The sequence below is a fragment of the Dipodomys merriami genome, unplaced genomic scaffold (assembly GCF_024711535.1).
Source record: "Dipodomys merriami isolate MVZ:Mamm:240054 unplaced genomic scaffold, mDipMer1.0.p SCAF_114, whole genome shotgun sequence".
Taxonomy (NCBI): Eukaryota; Metazoa; Chordata; class Mammalia; order Rodentia; family Heteromyidae; genus Dipodomys; species Dipodomys merriami.
Window position 1 is genome coordinate 1,331,707 of NW_027202427.1, and position 16,871 is coordinate 1,348,577.

General features: G+C 53.8%; 1 protein-coding gene across 2 annotated transcripts in view; it reads right to left on the reverse strand.

The window, feature by feature from the left end:
- The window catches only part of LOC138822708 (transcription cofactor vestigial-like protein 4), an 83,422-nt gene extending 71,179 nt beyond the window's left edge, over positions 1–12,243 (reverse strand). The window contains exons 1-2 of one of the 2 annotated variants that reach the window (XM_070015578.1): positions 12,139–12,243; positions 2,295–2,370 (exon numbers count right to left, since the gene is read on the reverse strand). In XM_070015578.1, the coding sequence (XP_069871679.1) occupies positions 2,295–2,358 (64 nt within the window). In that variant the 5' untranslated portion in view covers positions 2,359–2,370; positions 12,139–12,243. Of the gene's footprint in view, positions 1–2,294; positions 2,371–11,560; positions 11,635–12,138 lie in introns of those variants that run through there. The other variant, XM_070015577.1, reaches the window with a different exon arrangement.
- Positions 12,244–16,871: the final 4,628 nt, after the last annotated feature.

Below are 16,871 nucleotides of genomic sequence, written 5' to 3' on the forward strand. Positions count from 1 at the left end.
CGTAGGAACCCTTGGGCTCTCAGGTAGGATAGACTCAAGTCATAATAGGCACTGTTCCCTTCAAAACGCTGGAATAACATCCTCAAAATGACCCAAGTTTTCCATTCTCCAGAAGCCAAAGGAAAGTGGAAAGAATCATTTAGGTCACTTCAAGGCACTGGGGAGCTGATCTCAGGGACTGGAAAGAATATTTTTGTGTTTGCAACAAGACACCCAAATCAGATTACATACACAGGCTTTTTGAAAGTGTTGGGGAGAATGTTAATCACCTCTAAAGTGTAAGAGCAATTTACAACAAAAGCCACAACAGAATTAATCTAGGGCAGAGAAAGACGAGTCGGGCTGAGCCTGCCTGGATAAATCTAAGAAATCTACAAGAAGACATTAAACTTAAGGTTCAGTGCCATCTGTAAGAGGTATGAATGTTCGCAGACTTACATAACAATACCTCATTATCGCATTAGGATAGAAAACACCATGCCTGTGTTCTGAGCTCTGAACTTAATAGTGGCTGGCATACCGAACAGATGGTAAGAAAATCCTCTCAAAAGTAGCTGGGGTGAGGGCAGAGCTGCTGGGTAGAACCCTTGCCTAGCATCTCTGGGGAGATCCAGAAAAAGAAGGAAAAAAGCAGGGGCTGGGAAGGTGGCTCAGTGGTAGAGCACTTGCCTTGCATGCATGAGGCCCTGGGTTCGATTCCTCAGCACCACATAAACAGAAAAAGCCAGAAGTGGCGCTGTGGCTCAAGTGGTAGAGTGCTAGCCTTGAGCTGAAGAGCTGAGGGACAGCGCCCAGGCCCAGAGTCCAGACCCCACGACCGGACCAAGAAAAAAAAGGACACACTTGCACACACATATTCATTGTTGCACTATTCACAATAGCCAAGTTGTAGACACAGCCCAGATGCCCTGCAATAGATGAGTGGAACCAAAAATGTAGTACCTGGGGCTGGGAAGGTGGCCCAGTGGTAGAGTGCTTGCCCTGCATGCATGAAGCCCTGGGTTCCATTCCTCAGCATCACATAAGCAAAAAGAAAAAAGCCAGAAGTGACTCTGTGGCTTGAGCAAAAGAAGCTCAGGGATAGTGCCCAGGCCCTAAGTTCAAGTCCCAGGACTAGAGGGGGAAAAAAATGTGGTACCTATACACAATGGGATTATACACAGCCATTAGAAAGGATAGTATTATGTCATTTGTAGGGAAATGGATGGACCTAGAACAAATCATATAAGTGAGATAAGCCAGGCTCAGACAAACTGTATGTTTTCTCTCATATGCAGAAGCTAGATCTAAAATACACTGGGACATGATAAATTATACACGACTCTAGACACTCACACACAGTGAGACCAAGGAGGATACTCTTTTTTTTTTGGTATGTTTATTGTAAAAATGCTGTACAGAGGGGTTACAGTTACATGAGCAAGGAAATGAGTACCAAGGAGGATACGCTTAGCAGAGGAACACAAAGGCACAATGCCCTATGTGCATCTGATCACATTAAATACTATTTATACAATATGAGCTCCAGGAAATGGAAACAAGAAGTTTTATCTTTGTTGGTGTTTTCGTTTTCTTTTTGTGTATTGTTTGTTCATTTATCTGTCTTAGGGAGGGTAAGGAGAAGCAGAAGTGGAGGGACAAAGGATGAAAACCGCAGAAGTGATGCTCACTAGACACATGTTGAAAATAAACTATACAAAGAGTACATTCCTTCCAGCCTGGTGCCGGTGGCTCACGCCTGTAATCCTAGCTACTCAGGAGGCTGAGAGATCTGAGGATCACGGTTCAAAGCCAGCACGGGCAGGAAACTCCGTGAGACTCTTACCTCCAATAAACCACTAGAGAACCGGAAGTGGCGCTGTGGCTCAAGTGGTAGAGCACTCGCCTTGAACTGAAGAGCGCAGGAACAGCGCCCAGGCCCAGAGTTCAAGCCCCACGACCGACCAAAACAAAACAAAAAATATTCCTTCCAGATCTCTGAAAAGAAGTTGCAAAGGAAACAGCTAGCCACAGGTTAGCATGCGAGCTCCAACATGCAAGACAGCAGGTAAAATACGAGTTCTAGGCACCGATGGAGAGCCTGCCTCTAATGTTCTTGGTCCAGGTTCCACCCCCACCTCTGCAGCAAAGCGCAAACAAAAAAGGTGTCTGGTACAATAAAAACCTCCGTGAAAAGCCACCAAAAATCATCGGTCCACATCACACTACCAGCCTCGTGAGAGGCACGTGGTTTGAATACAGCACAGGAGACAAGGACAGCACATCCTTTATGAAAACAAGCACGCCAGACTTACGTTTCTCATCGTCGGCGTGCACCAGAGATGCAGCCCTGGACAGCACATCCAGTGGGGTCTCCATTCCTGGCCGAGCCTACGGAGAGAAAAAGAGAATTCAGATGTTTGGAGCTGACGGAGTACTGGGGACACAGATGGGGGCCTACACGTGGACCAATATGAGAAGCGTTCTAGTCCTCGACAGAACGATTCTTCCACCGCATGCCAATCAATCTGCTAAGGAGAAAATTCTTCCCAACTGAGCAAACAGGAAGACTGGGTCCAGAGAGAGAACAAGGTGAAATCCGTTCTGTCTACTCAGTAAACTATCTCCAGGAAGCTGTTCATGTCAGAACAAAAAAAAGGGGGAATGCGTCTATCCACGCATTATTTGTCTGTATTTAATCGTTTCTGTGCAGGAATCCTCCATAAACACCAGCTTGGGAAACAAAGGTCCTCTATGAGAGAAAAGGCCACATCAGGCTGAGACTTCCGAGGTGTATTTATTAGCTGTCACAGAAACACTCTGACCGGGCCTGTCTGTTCTCCCAGCTCCTCCGGGGTCGCCCTGGGGGCTGGAGCACCCGAGGGCCTGGGAAGACTGGGCAGGTGCAGCCCTGCCCAGAGCCGTGAGCTGTGAGGAGCTGCGGGAATTTTACAGGCCAGTTCAAAGGGGCCTCTAGACTTTTCTTTGCTACGCTCAGAACCCAGCACTGATCAGGGGTGCGACATCAGGCAGGAAGGCAGGAAGCGGTCCATTCCTACTGTGACAGTGATTCTGCCTTGTCTGCCGAGCAAGGGCTTTCCTGGGCGCTACGCCACCCGCCCACAACACCACGTTGTTTAATATGACTGCATTTTTAACTGTTTCCTTAGATTACAGCATAACTACAAAAGCCAAAAATGTAAGTGATCTAAAGGTGGAGGACACCAGGAGCTGGTGGCTCACACCTGTGACCCTAGCTACTCAGCCACCAAATTTTCCACCAAAAAGAAGTAGAACTGTGTCTCAAATGGTAAAGTGCCAGTCTTGAGCAAAAGAGCTAAGGGACAGCGCCCAGGCCCTGAGTTCAAGCCCCCGTATTGGTGCACACACACACACGCACTCAGGCACACACATACAATTCCCAAAGTTAGGACAGGAGGAAAAGGGACTAGGGCAGGCGTGGGCTCGCTTTCACATGCATGAAGGAGCCACGGAAATCTCTGAGCAAAGAAGTAACTGGTTGGTCCACATGGTCAAATCATCCTGGCAGCATCTCAGAGAGCAAAGCAGAGCTGGGAAGCGTGGCCTGGTGGAATGACGGAGCTAGAGACGCAGGCGCTGGCTCAGAGGGCGACGAGGGTGCGCAGAAAAAAGAGAAGGTGGGAACACAGTCCACACGGGTGGAGAGTCAAAGATGGCAGGGTGTGCAGAACACAGCAGCATCAAACCAGAAGGAAAAACGATCTTCTTACCCAGAAAGAAGGGGGACGAGTAACAACCGAGGGATGAGAAAAGCCAGGCATGGCGGGGCGCCTGTAATCCCAATACCAGGGAGGTCGAGGGAGGAGCACTGCTTGGACTACAGAGCAAGAGCTTGACTCAAAATTATTCTCTGCAAAACTGAAAATAACAGCTCCTGATGTAAGAACGCAGCCAGGTCCAGAACTGGCTGGCAGGAAAGCTTTGCTGAGCTCACAGGAATTGTGCGTTGTCACCCAAACCAGTTTCCTATGCAGGCAAGACCAGGGTTCAGAGTCAGGATTTCGAGTGCGTCATTACTGACACACACACCATATACCATGCTTGGCCCACAGTTCTTATGAAGCTCAAGGACAAAAATTTTTCAAAATTCTGAACCTAGCTGGGCGCCGGTGGTTCACGCCTGGAATCCTCGCTACTCAGGATGTCAAGATCTGAAGATCACAGTTCAAAGCCAGGAAACTCCATGAGACACTTACCTCCCATGAACCACCACAAAGGCGAGAAGTGGAGCTATGGCTCAAGGGTTGGCCCTCACACCAGAGCTCAGGGACAGTGCCCCAGGCCCTGAGCTTTAGACCCAAAAATCAAAAACAAAAAATATAAAACAAGGAAAGAGCTTAACATATGCCGTAAATTAGGCAAATTGTTCACAGAAGCAAAGCATCAAAGTGTGACTGTAGCACAGAAGACTGGTGAACTCTGCTGATTCAGGCATGGTGACGTCTACACCCCCTTCCCAAGCATCTCCGGCTCAAAGTGGACAGACGAGAGAGCAGATGTGTTTGTTAAGGCCCAGCTGTAAAGCACCAGCCATGTAACTGCAATCTGTAATAAAGCCAACAATCACTGAGTTTAGCTAAGAAAATGCGGGGGAGGCCGAAGGCAAAGGAGGTCAAGGTAGTCAGTAATCTCAAGGATACTCAAAAACGCAGGACAAAATGGAAATGGGCCAGACACAGAGGAGAGGACTCAAGGCATCACCAGAGAGGGGCACTTGCTCAGCATGCACAGGTCCTGGTCACCCCCCCCCCCCAGCAGGGGGAAAAAAGTCTATCTTAAAATTAAACAGTGTGAGCCGGGCACTGGTGGCTCACATCTGTCATCCTCGCTACTCAGAAGGCTGAGATCTGAGGATCACGGTTCAAAGCCAGCCAGGGCAGGAAAGCCCGTGAGACTCTTATCTCCAATAAACCACCAGAAAAACCAGAAGTGACTTTGTGGCTCAAGTGGTAGAGCGCTAGCCTTGAGCTGAAGAGCTGAGGACAGCGCCCAGGCCCAGAGTTCAAGCCCCATGGCTGACCAAAAAAAAAAAAAAAAAATTAAACTGTGTGTGCTGTCATGAAAGAGAGTTCCCTGACAGCAAAAAGACCTGTGATGCTCCCAGAAGACACTTCAAAGGTTTTATTCCACAAAGAACAGTGGCCCATGTTAATGCCAACGCTTGGGAGGCTAAGACATGAAGACACACGTTCAAGGGCAGCCTAGCCAGCCCATCTCCAAAAGCCAAACATAAGCCCCTCCCCCAGCCAGTCCCGTCTCTCCCCAACCTCCTCTGACCGGCCTTCCGCCTTTCTTCGGGATCACACTGAACATTGCCAGCTCTTCTCCCAGCCAGGTCATGCTGGGTCAAGCAAGGGCAGGGGGACAGGCAGGAGCTCTGGGAATGGAGCCCCAGCCCATGCTGGCGGAAACTGGGAACCCTTGTTAGGAGGCGGAAGGAGCCGCAGTAGGGGCAGGGAGGAGAGGCTGAGGAGAGCTGAAGGACCTGACAGGTGCACGCAGTTGCAGAGTTCTGCTTAGGAAGACTTGTCCCAAGGGGTGAGGCCACAAGTTTCTGGAGGCTTCCCAGTAGGAAGCAGATGTGAGATGAGAACAAAAGCCACAGAACAATAGCCCAGGTGGCAGGCAGAGGGCAGGGGGCAGGGGGCGGGGGCAGGGACCGGGTACTGTCTGCCCAAAAGAACTAAGCAAATAGACTTGGGAGATAACAGTGATAAAACAAAAGGTCCGCTGGATCGGGTGCTGTACTGATAGCAGGCCTAAAGGCTTCCCGGCTACTGATAGGAGCAGATGCTAAAGGCCTCGGGGTTTGTGGGATGATTATCTCTTGACGCACGGGGTGGACAGCCTTCTAACGCTGTGGTCTTGGGAAATTTCCTCTGCCCCACGGGTAAAATGGAGACAAGGAGTACTTCTTCCCTCACAGGTGCTGGGAGGCAGGAGTGGGCTCTCTAGGTGTGAGGGTCACTATTTGGGCATTTGCCAGCCACCGTGAGGCCCTGAGGTCAGTATGCCTCCTCCCCACAAAACATGGTTGAGCTGGGCAGGGCAGCACACTCTGAATCCCAGCTCTCAGGTGGAGGCAGGAGATTGGAGCTCTAGGAAAGGGAAGCACAGGTGTGGCCAAGTGGAACAGCAACAGACTTGAAAAAAAGAAAGAAAGAAGGAAAGAATTCTAGGCCAACTTGAGCTGCCTAGTGACAGGGCCTCAAAAAATTAGTATAAAAAGTGATTATAAATCGGGCACTGATGGCTCACGCCTGTAATCCTACTCAGAGGTTCTAAGCCATTAGGGACTGGTAAGTCCATGAGATTTTTTTTTTTTTTTTTTTGCCAGTCCTGGGGTTTGAACTCAGGGCCTGGGCGCTGTCCTCGAGCCTCTATGCTCAAGGCTAACGCTCTACCACTTGAGCCACAGCGCACTTCCAGCTTTTTCTGAGTAGTTTATTGAAGAGTGTAGTCTCACGGACTTTTCTGCCCAGGCTGGCTTTGAACCGCAATCCTCAGATCTTAGCCCCCTGAGTGGCCACTCACGAAGACAGGCTTGGGCCACCAGTGCCAGGCAGAAGCTCATACTGTTGGAAACAATTGTCAGTGAACTGACTGAATTGTCACAAACAAACTGTATGTTAGATCAAAGGGCCAACAAGATGGTTACTGCTCTACAGATGAAAAATGAACTGTACAGGAAATCGAGAGAAGAGGTTTTTTCTTTTCCTTTTTTTTTTTTTTTTGGGGGGGGGGTCAGGTCGTGAGGCCTGAACTCTGGGTCTGGGCACTGTCCCTCAGCTCTTCAGCTCAAGGCTAGCACTCTACCACTTGAGCCACAGCACCACTTCCAGCTTTTTTCTTTTTGCTTATGTGGTGCTGAGGAATCGAACCCAGGGCCTTGAGCATGCAAGGCAAGCGCTCTACCACTGAGCCACCTTCCCAACCCCAACAAAAATTTTAAAAAATAATAAGCCAGGCTCTGGTTGGTGGCTCACGCCTGTCATCCTAGCTACTCAGAAGGCTGAGATCTGAGGATCCTGATCCAAAGCCAGCCCGGGCAGGAAAGTCCATGAGACTGGTATCTCCAATAAACCACCAGAAAACCAGAAGCTGCTGCACTGTGGCTTGAAGTGAAAGAGCACTCTCACCTTGAGTGAAAAAGCTCAGGGACAGCGTCCTGGCCCTGAGTTCAAGCCCCACAGCTGACAGGAAAAAAAAAAAGTGGGGAGTACCCTAGTGCGTTCCCAGAGTGGTTCCGGCGGGCGACAGGCATCCTGACCCCCGCCCAGAGCGATGGAACCATCACAAGGGCAGAGGCTCCCCAGACTCTCAGGTCCAGCTGAAGAGTTCCCATGGCAGCCCCAGTCCAACTCCCCAGAGCTGCAACAGCTCAGCTCTGCACCTATTACGGCCAGACAGTCTAACGGCCGCCCTGCATCACTGGCTCACGCCAGTCACTGACTCCTGTGACCCCGCATCCTCCACACAGCCAGGCATGCTCTACACGAAGCATCCATCAACCGTGAATTTGGTCCCTTCACCCCTTATGGGTGGCAGTGTTGCCAGCTGATGAGTGCACAGCCTTGTTGTGCACGTGTTTCTGTTCACAGGCACCTGATTGAGTATCTATTGTTGATTCACCAATACTGAAATCAGGGGCCCACAGCCCTGGAACCCAGACCTGACGAGTCTCAGGGAAAGCGAGGATGCTCATCTCTGCAGGGCACAACACAGCCTCTCGGCTAAACAACACCAGCACTTCAGAACAACACCGACACCTGAGGCAATCTGAAACCACAAAATGGCCCAAGAGTAAAACTGGGTCAGGCACCTATAATCCTAGCTACTCAAGAGGCTGAACTATGGGGAGGACTGCGGTTCGAAGCCAGCCCAGGCAGGAAAGTCTGTGAGACTCTTTACCTCCAGAAAACCAGAAGTGGTGCTGTGGCTCAAAGTGACAGAGTGCTAGCCCTTGATTCAAGCCCCACGATGGACAGAAAAAAGAAAAAAAAGGTAAAACTACAAAAGAAAGAAAGGTACTAAAGAGACACCATCCCCCCCAAAGCACATTCATTTACACATAGTTAGAGGCAGAACAATGTCCTGTATGGATACAGACACACAGACACACAGACACACACACACACACACTTATACACTAAGACACACACACACCCCCAAGCACTGCAATGACTGTTCCTGGCGTTGCAAATGAATTTTACCAAGTTGATAAATATGAATAATGGAAATATGAATCTAATTACCCAGACATGATGCACGAGATTCAAAAAGTACATTCGAGAAGGCTTTGGTTCTTTGCCAAAGAACTATTCTACTGTATCCCAGACAAGAAATGGTGGTGGTGATGTTTTCCTAGTTTTAATGTCTCCTGTATACCTTCCTACCACAACAGTACCATCCAGATCTGGTGATGCAGTCTTTTCTTCCCACGGAAAGCCCATGCAGGGCTGGGGAGGCGCCTGCTTGCCCTCCAGCACTCCCCCTTCTGCTCAACTCCCACATCTGGTGCTCTACTACTTGAACCACAGCTCCACTTCCAGCTTTTTGGTGGTTAGTTGAAGCCAGCCTGCACCTGGCTCACCAGAATCTTTTACCTGTAAACAGCACCTCTTAATGAGGCAAGAAACTGGTATGTCAAAAACCACCGCAAGGGCTGGAAGGTGGCTCAGTGGTAGAGTGCTTGCCTTGCATGCATGAGGCCCTGGGTTCGATTCCTCAGCACCACATAAGCAGAAGAAGCCAGAAGGGGTGCTGTGACTCAAGTGGTAGAGTGCTGGCCTTGAGCTGAAGGGTAGCACCCAGGCCCAGAGTTCAAGCCCCATGACTGACAAAATAAAAAATAAAGAAACACCACAATGTCCTAAATATTCAATTTGTTTGACTCTTATCTCCTGAACTTGAAATCACTTTATTAGTTATACTCAGTGTTGCCAAATACTTTTTACTATTTATTCTCACTATTTTATTAAAGGAAAAACCATGAACTGCACAGTGATTCTAGAGGGAAAAGATACTTGTAAAGAGAAAGTAAAACCTGGGTTTGTTTTGGCAGTCACATAGGTAATTAACAAAACCGACTCTATCAGGAGTTAATTTAAAAGAATTTTCATGAAGGAACATTTAAAAGGGAAAAGCTTTACTTTCGTAAGTTAGGTTCATAAGAAGAGTTGAAATCAGCTGAAGGGGCTGGGAAGGTGGCTCAGTGGTAGAGCGCTTGCCTTGCATGCCTGAGGCCCTGGGTTCGATTCCTCAGCACCACATAAGCAAAAAAGAAAAAAGCCGGAAGTGGCGCTGTGGCTCAAGTGGTAGAGCGCTAGCCTTGAGCTGAAGAGCTGAGGGACAGCGCTCAGGCCCAGAGTTCAGGCCCCACGACCGGACCCAAAAAAAAAAAAAAAAAAAAAAAAGAAATCAGCTTTAGACCAGTGACTCACACCTGTGATCTTTGCTCCTCAGGAGGCTGAGATCTGAGAATCGTGGCACAAACAATCGCAATCCAGGAAGGAAAGTCCATGAGACTCTTCTCTCCAGTTAACTACCAAAAAAGTCAGAAGTGGAGCTGTGGTCCAAGTGACAGCACACCAGCCTTGAACATAAAGAGCTAATAAGGGAACAGCGCCAGGCCCTAAGTTCAAGCCCCAGTAGGAGTGCGTGTACAGGTATACACACACACACACAGTAGTGAAATCAGAAAGTAAACGACATTCTAAATCAGCCAGGCACACACACACTCACACACACACACACACACACTAGTGAAATCAGAAAGCAAACGACATTCTAAATCAGCCAGGGTGCCAAGAATTAAGTTTATGAAACATTTCCAAACCTTGGAACCCTTCCGTCATAAATTCCCTCACAGCCAACACTTCCAAGGCATCTTGTCCCCCTAATTCCTGGGCTCCGGGACGGTGCCCCGCGTGCAGAGTTAGGTACAACTCTGGCTAATTAAAAAGCACGCCAGGAAGTGGACTTGGAACTCAAACTTATTAAATCTCCAGGAGGGCGCGGCCAGGCGTCCACCGCGCACAGGCTCGGGAATGCCAGGCCGCGGGGTATTTATAGCAGGAATTGTCTTCTTAATTGTATTGTGTTTTTGGTCAACATAAAATTAGCCGGCGCTCCCTTCCAGTGAGGCCGCGGCTGCTGCCCAGAGTGGAGGGGGGTGGGGGGAACGGACAGAAAAACTGCGCAAGGGCCGGGCGGCCCAAGTTCGAAGGCAGCCGGTCACCAGGCGCGTGGAGGGGTCCGTGGAGGGGCGCGGGGAAGGATCCGTGGAGGGGCGCGTGGAGGGGTCCGTGGAGGGGCGCGTGGAGGGGCGCGTGGAGGGGTCCGTGGAGGGGTTCGTGGAGGGGCGCGTGGAGGGGCCCGTGGAGGGGCGCGTGGAGGGGTCCGTGGAGGGGCGCGTGGAGGGGCCCATGGAGGGGCGCGTGGAGGGGCCCGTGGAGGGGCGCGTGGAGGGGCCCGTGGAGGGGTCCGTGGAGGGGCGCGTGGAGGGGCCCGTGGAGGGGCGCGTGGAGGGGCCCGTGGAGGGGCGCGTGGAGGGGTCCGTGGAGGGGCGCGTGGAGGGGCGCGTGGAGGGGCCCGTGGAGGGGCCCGTGGAGGGGCGCGTGGAGGGGCGCGTGGAGGGGCGCGTGGAGGGGCGCGTGGAGGGGCGCGTGGAGGGGCGCGCCGCCTTCCCCGCGGGCAGGGCGCCTTTCAACCCTGGCTCACACGAAGCTGCCCGGGGGTGGGAGACCCCGAGGAGGGCGTCGTCTCCAAATCCACCTCAGCTCCCCAGCGGGCGGCGAGGGGCGAGGGGCGGGTAACGGGGAGCAGGAGCCCCGCCCGCTGCCCGGCCTCCGGATCCGAACCGCGCCGCTCCCCGCGGCCTGTCCGTTTTCGGAGCCCGGAGCCGCCTTCCCGGTCTGCAGAGCAGGCCCCGGTCCCGGGGCGGTGACAGCCCGGTTCCCATTAGCCCGGCCCGCGCCCGGATCAAAGCCACGCGACGTCTCTTTCATCGTCTCCCGCGGGCGGGGCTCGGCGCCCGCGAGGGCGAAGTTGGCGGCCGGCGCGCCCGGGGACCCAGCCGGGGACCCCCCGACGTCCCCTCCCGGCGGGACCACAGAACGGCGAAGTCCCGGGCGAGGCCTGGCCCGGGCAGGAAGGAAGAGCGCCGGGGCGTGCGGCCGGGGCGGGAAGTCTGCGGGGAGGTCGGAGCCGCGGCCCCTTCCCAAGCCCAGCCGTCCCCGCGCGGCCCCGCGCCGAACCGCACGCAGCGGCGCTCGCCGCCGGCCAGGACCCAGCGGACGCGGGGCGCGCGATCCCCGGGACGCCTTGCCACACCGACCCGGACCCCTCCACCGGGCCCGGAGGCCCCCCTTCCCGCCCGGAACCCCGGCCTGAGGTGAGCCGCCCCGCCAATCCCACGCTCTTCCGCCCCCAAGTCCGGCCGGGGGCGAGAACACCCCTCCTGCAGGACGGCGCCCGTCCCGCCCCGGGCCCCCGGGCCCGGGCTCCCCCCGGCGCGGCCGGCTGTCCCCGCACTCACCGCCGGGCGGCTCCGGGCCGCCTCGCCCGCCTCGGGCCGGCCGGGGCCCCCGCGAGGGAAGGCGGGGGGCGGCGCGCACTCGGGGCGCGCGGACGCTCGGCGCGCTCCCGCACCGGCCGCCCCTCACACGCGCCGGGCAGGCCCCGCCGAGGACCGGAGCGCCAGGAATCCCAGGAATGAGCCGCCGCCCGAGCTCACCCGGGGTCCGCCGGAGCCGCCAGGCCACGCCCCTCGCGCCCAGCAGGTGGGGCCGGGCCCAGGTGAGCAGGGCGGGGCCTCGTGCGCCCCGGAGCCGCGCGTCCTCCGCCGCCCCGCCGCCCTCGCTCCGACCCCGGCCCGGCCCGGCCACGCGCGCCGGCGGGGGACGCGCTCCGGGACCCGGCGCGCCGGCCGAGTCTCCGGGACGCGCACCACAGTCGGAGCGTGCTCCGGGGCCGGCCAGGCGCGGCCCCTTCCCCGGCGCCGGGGCGTCCGAGCCCGCGGCCCCCGCCGCAGGGCGCCGCAGCGCCCCGGGGTCCGCCCGCCGCCGCCTCCGCGGCTCCACCGGGCGCCGCCCCCGCCCGCGGCCTCGCACGCACCTGAGGGTCCCGCTCGCGTGGCTCCGGAGGTGTGTGCCCAGGGCCGCCCGGGGTCAGCGGGGCCGCGGCGGCTGGGGGCGCTCGGACGCGGCCCGGAGCCCTCCCATGGCAGCCCGCGCGCGCACGCACGCACACGGAGCACTGCGCGCGGGGCACTCACTCGGCACCCGGCACACCGCGCCGCCGGCGCCGCACCGGCTCCCCGCCCGCGCCCGCGCCCGCTCCGGGGGAGGAGGAGGGGGAGGAGGAGGAAGTCCCAGTCACCGAGGGAGGGCGGGGGGAGGGCGCGGGGCGCGCAGGGGCGGGGCGGGCGCCCGCTTCCCCCCGGCGCGGGCGCGTGACCCTCCAGGCGATTGCGGGGTGCCGCGCGCCCCGTCCCGGGCGGCGCCGCCCCCCGCCGTGGTCTTTCTCCCGCGGCCACAGCCAACACCACCTTTGCTTTAGCGCACCCGGCCGCCACGCGCGTCAGGCTGACCTCGAACCCCTAGCTCGAGGGGGTGGGGGGGGGCCCTCCCTGCGTGAAGGGCTTTCCCCGGCCGAGCTGGGGCGAGCCGGAATGGGACCACGAAGCCAGCGCCGGCTTGCTTGAGCTCTGGGAAGACAGGCTGGCTCGTCAGCCTGCGCGCTGCGCTCCCACCTGTGACCGGATCTCTCCGGAACTCCCCGATCCCAGCGCTGTCAGATAAGCGGGACCGGGTCTGGTGGCCCCTTTGGGGCGCTCTGTCCTCCCGAGGGTCCGCACAGGGCCCCCCCCAGGTGTGACCATCCACGTGACAATTTAACTACCCCCCCCCTCCGTTTCCTGGCTCCTCTGAAAACTCCCGGCCTGGGCTGGGAAGGCTCGAAGTCTTTCTAATGCTTTTTTTTTCTCTTTAGACTGTTGTAGTCTGACTAGGATAGGGAATTCAGAGAAGGTTCATAAATTAGAGATTTTTATCCTGCCAAATTTGGACAGGGTCCACTGAATTGAAACACAGGGGTCTAGGTTTAGACAAACCTGGATTCTAATCGCTCCAACTCCAGTCATTGTAGAACTTTGGGCAGGTTATCCGGTCTATGAGACAGATATGCCTGCCGCCTGTGGATCACACCTGTAATCCTAGCTGCTCTGGAGGCTGAGATCTAAGGATCGAGTTGGAAGCCAGCCCCCAGCCCAGGCAGGAAAGTCTGTGAGATTCTTATCTCCAATTAAGTCACAGAAAAAGCCAGAAGTGATGCTGTGTGGCTCAATTGGTAGTGGTGATAGTGCATTAGCCTTGAGCAAAAGGAGCTCAAGGACAGCACGTAGGCCCAGAGTTTAAGCTTCAGGACCTACAGAGAAAAAGAGAGAGATCAAGCCTCTTCCTTTGAAGAGCCATTGCAAAAGCTACAGAAGAGACAGGTGTTCATAGACCAGTCACATTGCAGGCCTGCTGGGCATTGTATAAACAGAGGCTCACCTTAATGACAGAGGGATTTGCCTTCATCATGCAGATGAACAGCAATAACAAAAATAATACAATCACACATTCATAAAAATGGCCTAGGGTTTACAAAGTGCGCCCAGATAGCATTATCTCACTGGATCTTTATGACAACATTACCATCTGCTCCCTGCCAGATTATTTCCATCTGGGGTCAGTGGGGCTGGAAAGCAGCTTTCTCATCCATCGCTGCTCATGGGATCTGAACTCTGCAGATAAATCATGGGAACCGAGGGTCATCTTAACTGACCGTGACTGCTCAGACTTCAGCCAGGAAGAATCGCCTTGCCTTACATTAGCACAAGTGTGGCTTGGGATCTGCAGGCATGAGCGCCCTAAGATTGTTTTACTCTGGCTGTTAGTGGTATGAAGGAGGGCCAAAGGAAAATAACCATAAGAATGATTTGCTAGAAAGCTACAGGAGGAAGCCTCAGCCGGTGGCTCACACCTGTCATCCTAGCTACTCAGTGTAAGGTCCGCTCCATCTGGCGAGCAGACTCCACCCTCCTCCGTTACCTAGGCAACTGGGACACCTGGAAGAGGTCACATCTGCATCCGCTGAGGTCACATCTGAATTTGATGTGGCCATACCCGCCCATACCCTAGATAAGGGCTAGCCCAGGCCCAGACTCTCTCTCTCTGTTCTTTTCTAGCTCTCTCTGCTCTTTTCTAGCTCTTTCCTCTCTTTCCCAGCTCTCTCTCATTCCCAGGCCTTTCCCAGCCATGTGGCATGCCAACCTTGCCTGGTCCCAGCAGGTCTACTGAATAAACCTACCCCTTACCTGAATACCGCGTGAGTGCTGCTGTTCTTACTCAGCTACCTCTCTCGCTGCTCTATTATACCTCTCTCTCTGCTCTCTCTCTGTTCTTTTTCTAGTTCTCTCTGCCCTCTCTCGCTGCTCTTTTCTAGCTCTCTATCTCTCTCGCTGCTCTTTTCTAGCTCTCTCTGCTCTCTCTGCTCTTTTCTAGCTCTTTTCTCTCTCTTTCCTTTCTTTCCTCTCTCTTTTGCCAGCCGCATGGAGTGCCAACCTTGCCTGGTCCCAGCAGGTCTACCGAATAAACCTACCCCTTACCTGAATACCACATGCGTGCTGGTGCAGTTCTTACTCGGCTACCTCTTTTTTAAAAACCTAACATAAAAGCCAGCCTGGGCAGGAAAGCCCCTGAGACTCTTATCTCCAATGAACCACCAGAAAACCAGAAATGGTGCTGTGGCTCAAGTGCTAGGATGCTCACCTTGAAGAGCTGAGGGACAGCGCCCAGGCCCCATGACTGATGAAAGAAAGAGAGAGAAACAGGGAGAGAGAGAAGGAAGGAAGGAAAGAGGAGGATGGGAACCAGAACGACTCAGTCTTTGAGAACTCACAAAGATCCACGGCAGCACAGGCAAACCTGGACACTTAAATGACAAGAGTAGGTTCCAAAAGGTCACATGCAGCAAAATAATCCATCAGTAGCCTAAAAATGAAGAGCCGGACACCTGGTAGCTCATGCCTGTCATCCTAGCTACTCAGGACGCTGAGATCTGAGGATCACAATTCAAAGCCAGCCCAGGCAGGAAAGTCCATGAGACTCTTATCTCCAATAAACCACTGAAAACCAGAAGTAGAACTGTGGCTCAAAATGGTAGAGCACAAAAGCTCTGGACAGTGCCCAGGCCCTGAGTTCAAGCCCTGTGACTGACAAAAAGAAAGAAATGAAGAGTCTGGCACCACATACTTATAAAACTAGCTACTGGGGATGCAACAATCAGGAAGATCACACTTCTAAGCCACTCTCAAAAAAAAAAAAGGTTTATGAGACCCCCATCTCAACAGAAGAAGTTGGGTGTTGTGGTACACATGTGTCATCTCAGTGGAAAGTATAAATAGGAGGATCAAAGTATCCACTTGGTCAGATTTAAAACAAACACTAACTCAAAAAAAAATCAGAGTAAGCTGGGCACCGGTGGCTCATGCCTGTCATCCTAGCTACTCAGGAAACTGAGATCTGAGGATCACGGTTCAAAGCCAACCCGAGCAGGAAAGTCCGTGAGACTCTTATTTCCAATAAACCACTAGAAAACCGGAAGTGGCGCTGTGGCTCAAATGATAGAGCGCCCGCCTTGAGCTGAAGAGCCTAGGGACAGTGCCCAGGCCCAGAGTTCAAGCCCCACAATCAACCAAAAAAAAAAAAAAAACAGTAGAAAAGGTTGGAGGCACAGCTTAAGCACGAGAGTACAGAGGCCTGAGTTCAAAACCCCAGGAAGGGAGGGAGGGAGGAAAGGAGGAAGAAGGAAGGAAAGGAGGGAGGAAGGAAGGAAGGACATAATTTTAAGGGCATATCCATCTGCAGTAAAACTATGAGAAGTTAGAAGCTAGGTACCATGGAGCGCTCCTCTAGTCCCAGCTCCGTGGAAGACTGACGCAGAAGAAGCCCTTGAGGCCAGAATCTGGAGCCAGACTGGGCAGGACAGTGAGAGTCAAACAAAGGAAAAGGTCATTCTCATCCAATGATGACCTGTTCCCATCTACTGGAAGTGATTTCCCTTTCTTTTTTTTTTTTTTTTTTTTTTTTTGGTTGGTCCTGGGGCTTGAACCCTGGGCCTGGGCGCTGTCCCTCAGCTCTTCAGCTCAAGGCTAGCGCTCTACCACTTGAGCCACAGCACCACTTCTGGTTTTCTGGTAGTTTATTGGAGATAGGAGTCTCACAGAAGCCGGGCGCTGGTGGCTCACGCCTGTAATCCTAGCTACTCAGGAGGCTGAGATCTGAGGATCGCAGTTCAAAGCCAGCCCGGGCAGGAGAGACCATGAGACTCCTATCTCCAATAAACCACCAGAAAACCGGAAGTGGCGCTGTAGCTCAAGTGGTAGAGCGCTCACCTTGAGCTGAAGAGCTGAGGGACAGCGCCCAGGCCTGGAGTTCAAGCCCCATGACCGACAAAAAAAAAAAAAAAGAGTCTCACAGACTTTTCTGCCCAGGCTGGCTTTGAACCGTGATGCTCAGATCTCAGGCTCCTGAGTAGCTAGGATGACAGGCGTGAGCCACCGGTGCCCGTGATTTCCCTTTCTAAAAAACTTTTCAGTCACTTTCACACACACAAGACTTAAACTAGTAAACATTTATGTTCATTTTACCACATGTTTAAATATCTAAGAAACTAAAGGAAAAATTGAACAAATAAGAACACAGACACTACTGAGTTGAGTTGTTAACTAAGTGAAAAGCTGGGTGCTGGTGGCTCACTCCTGTAATCCAGCTACTCAGGATGTTGAGATCTGAGGATCATGG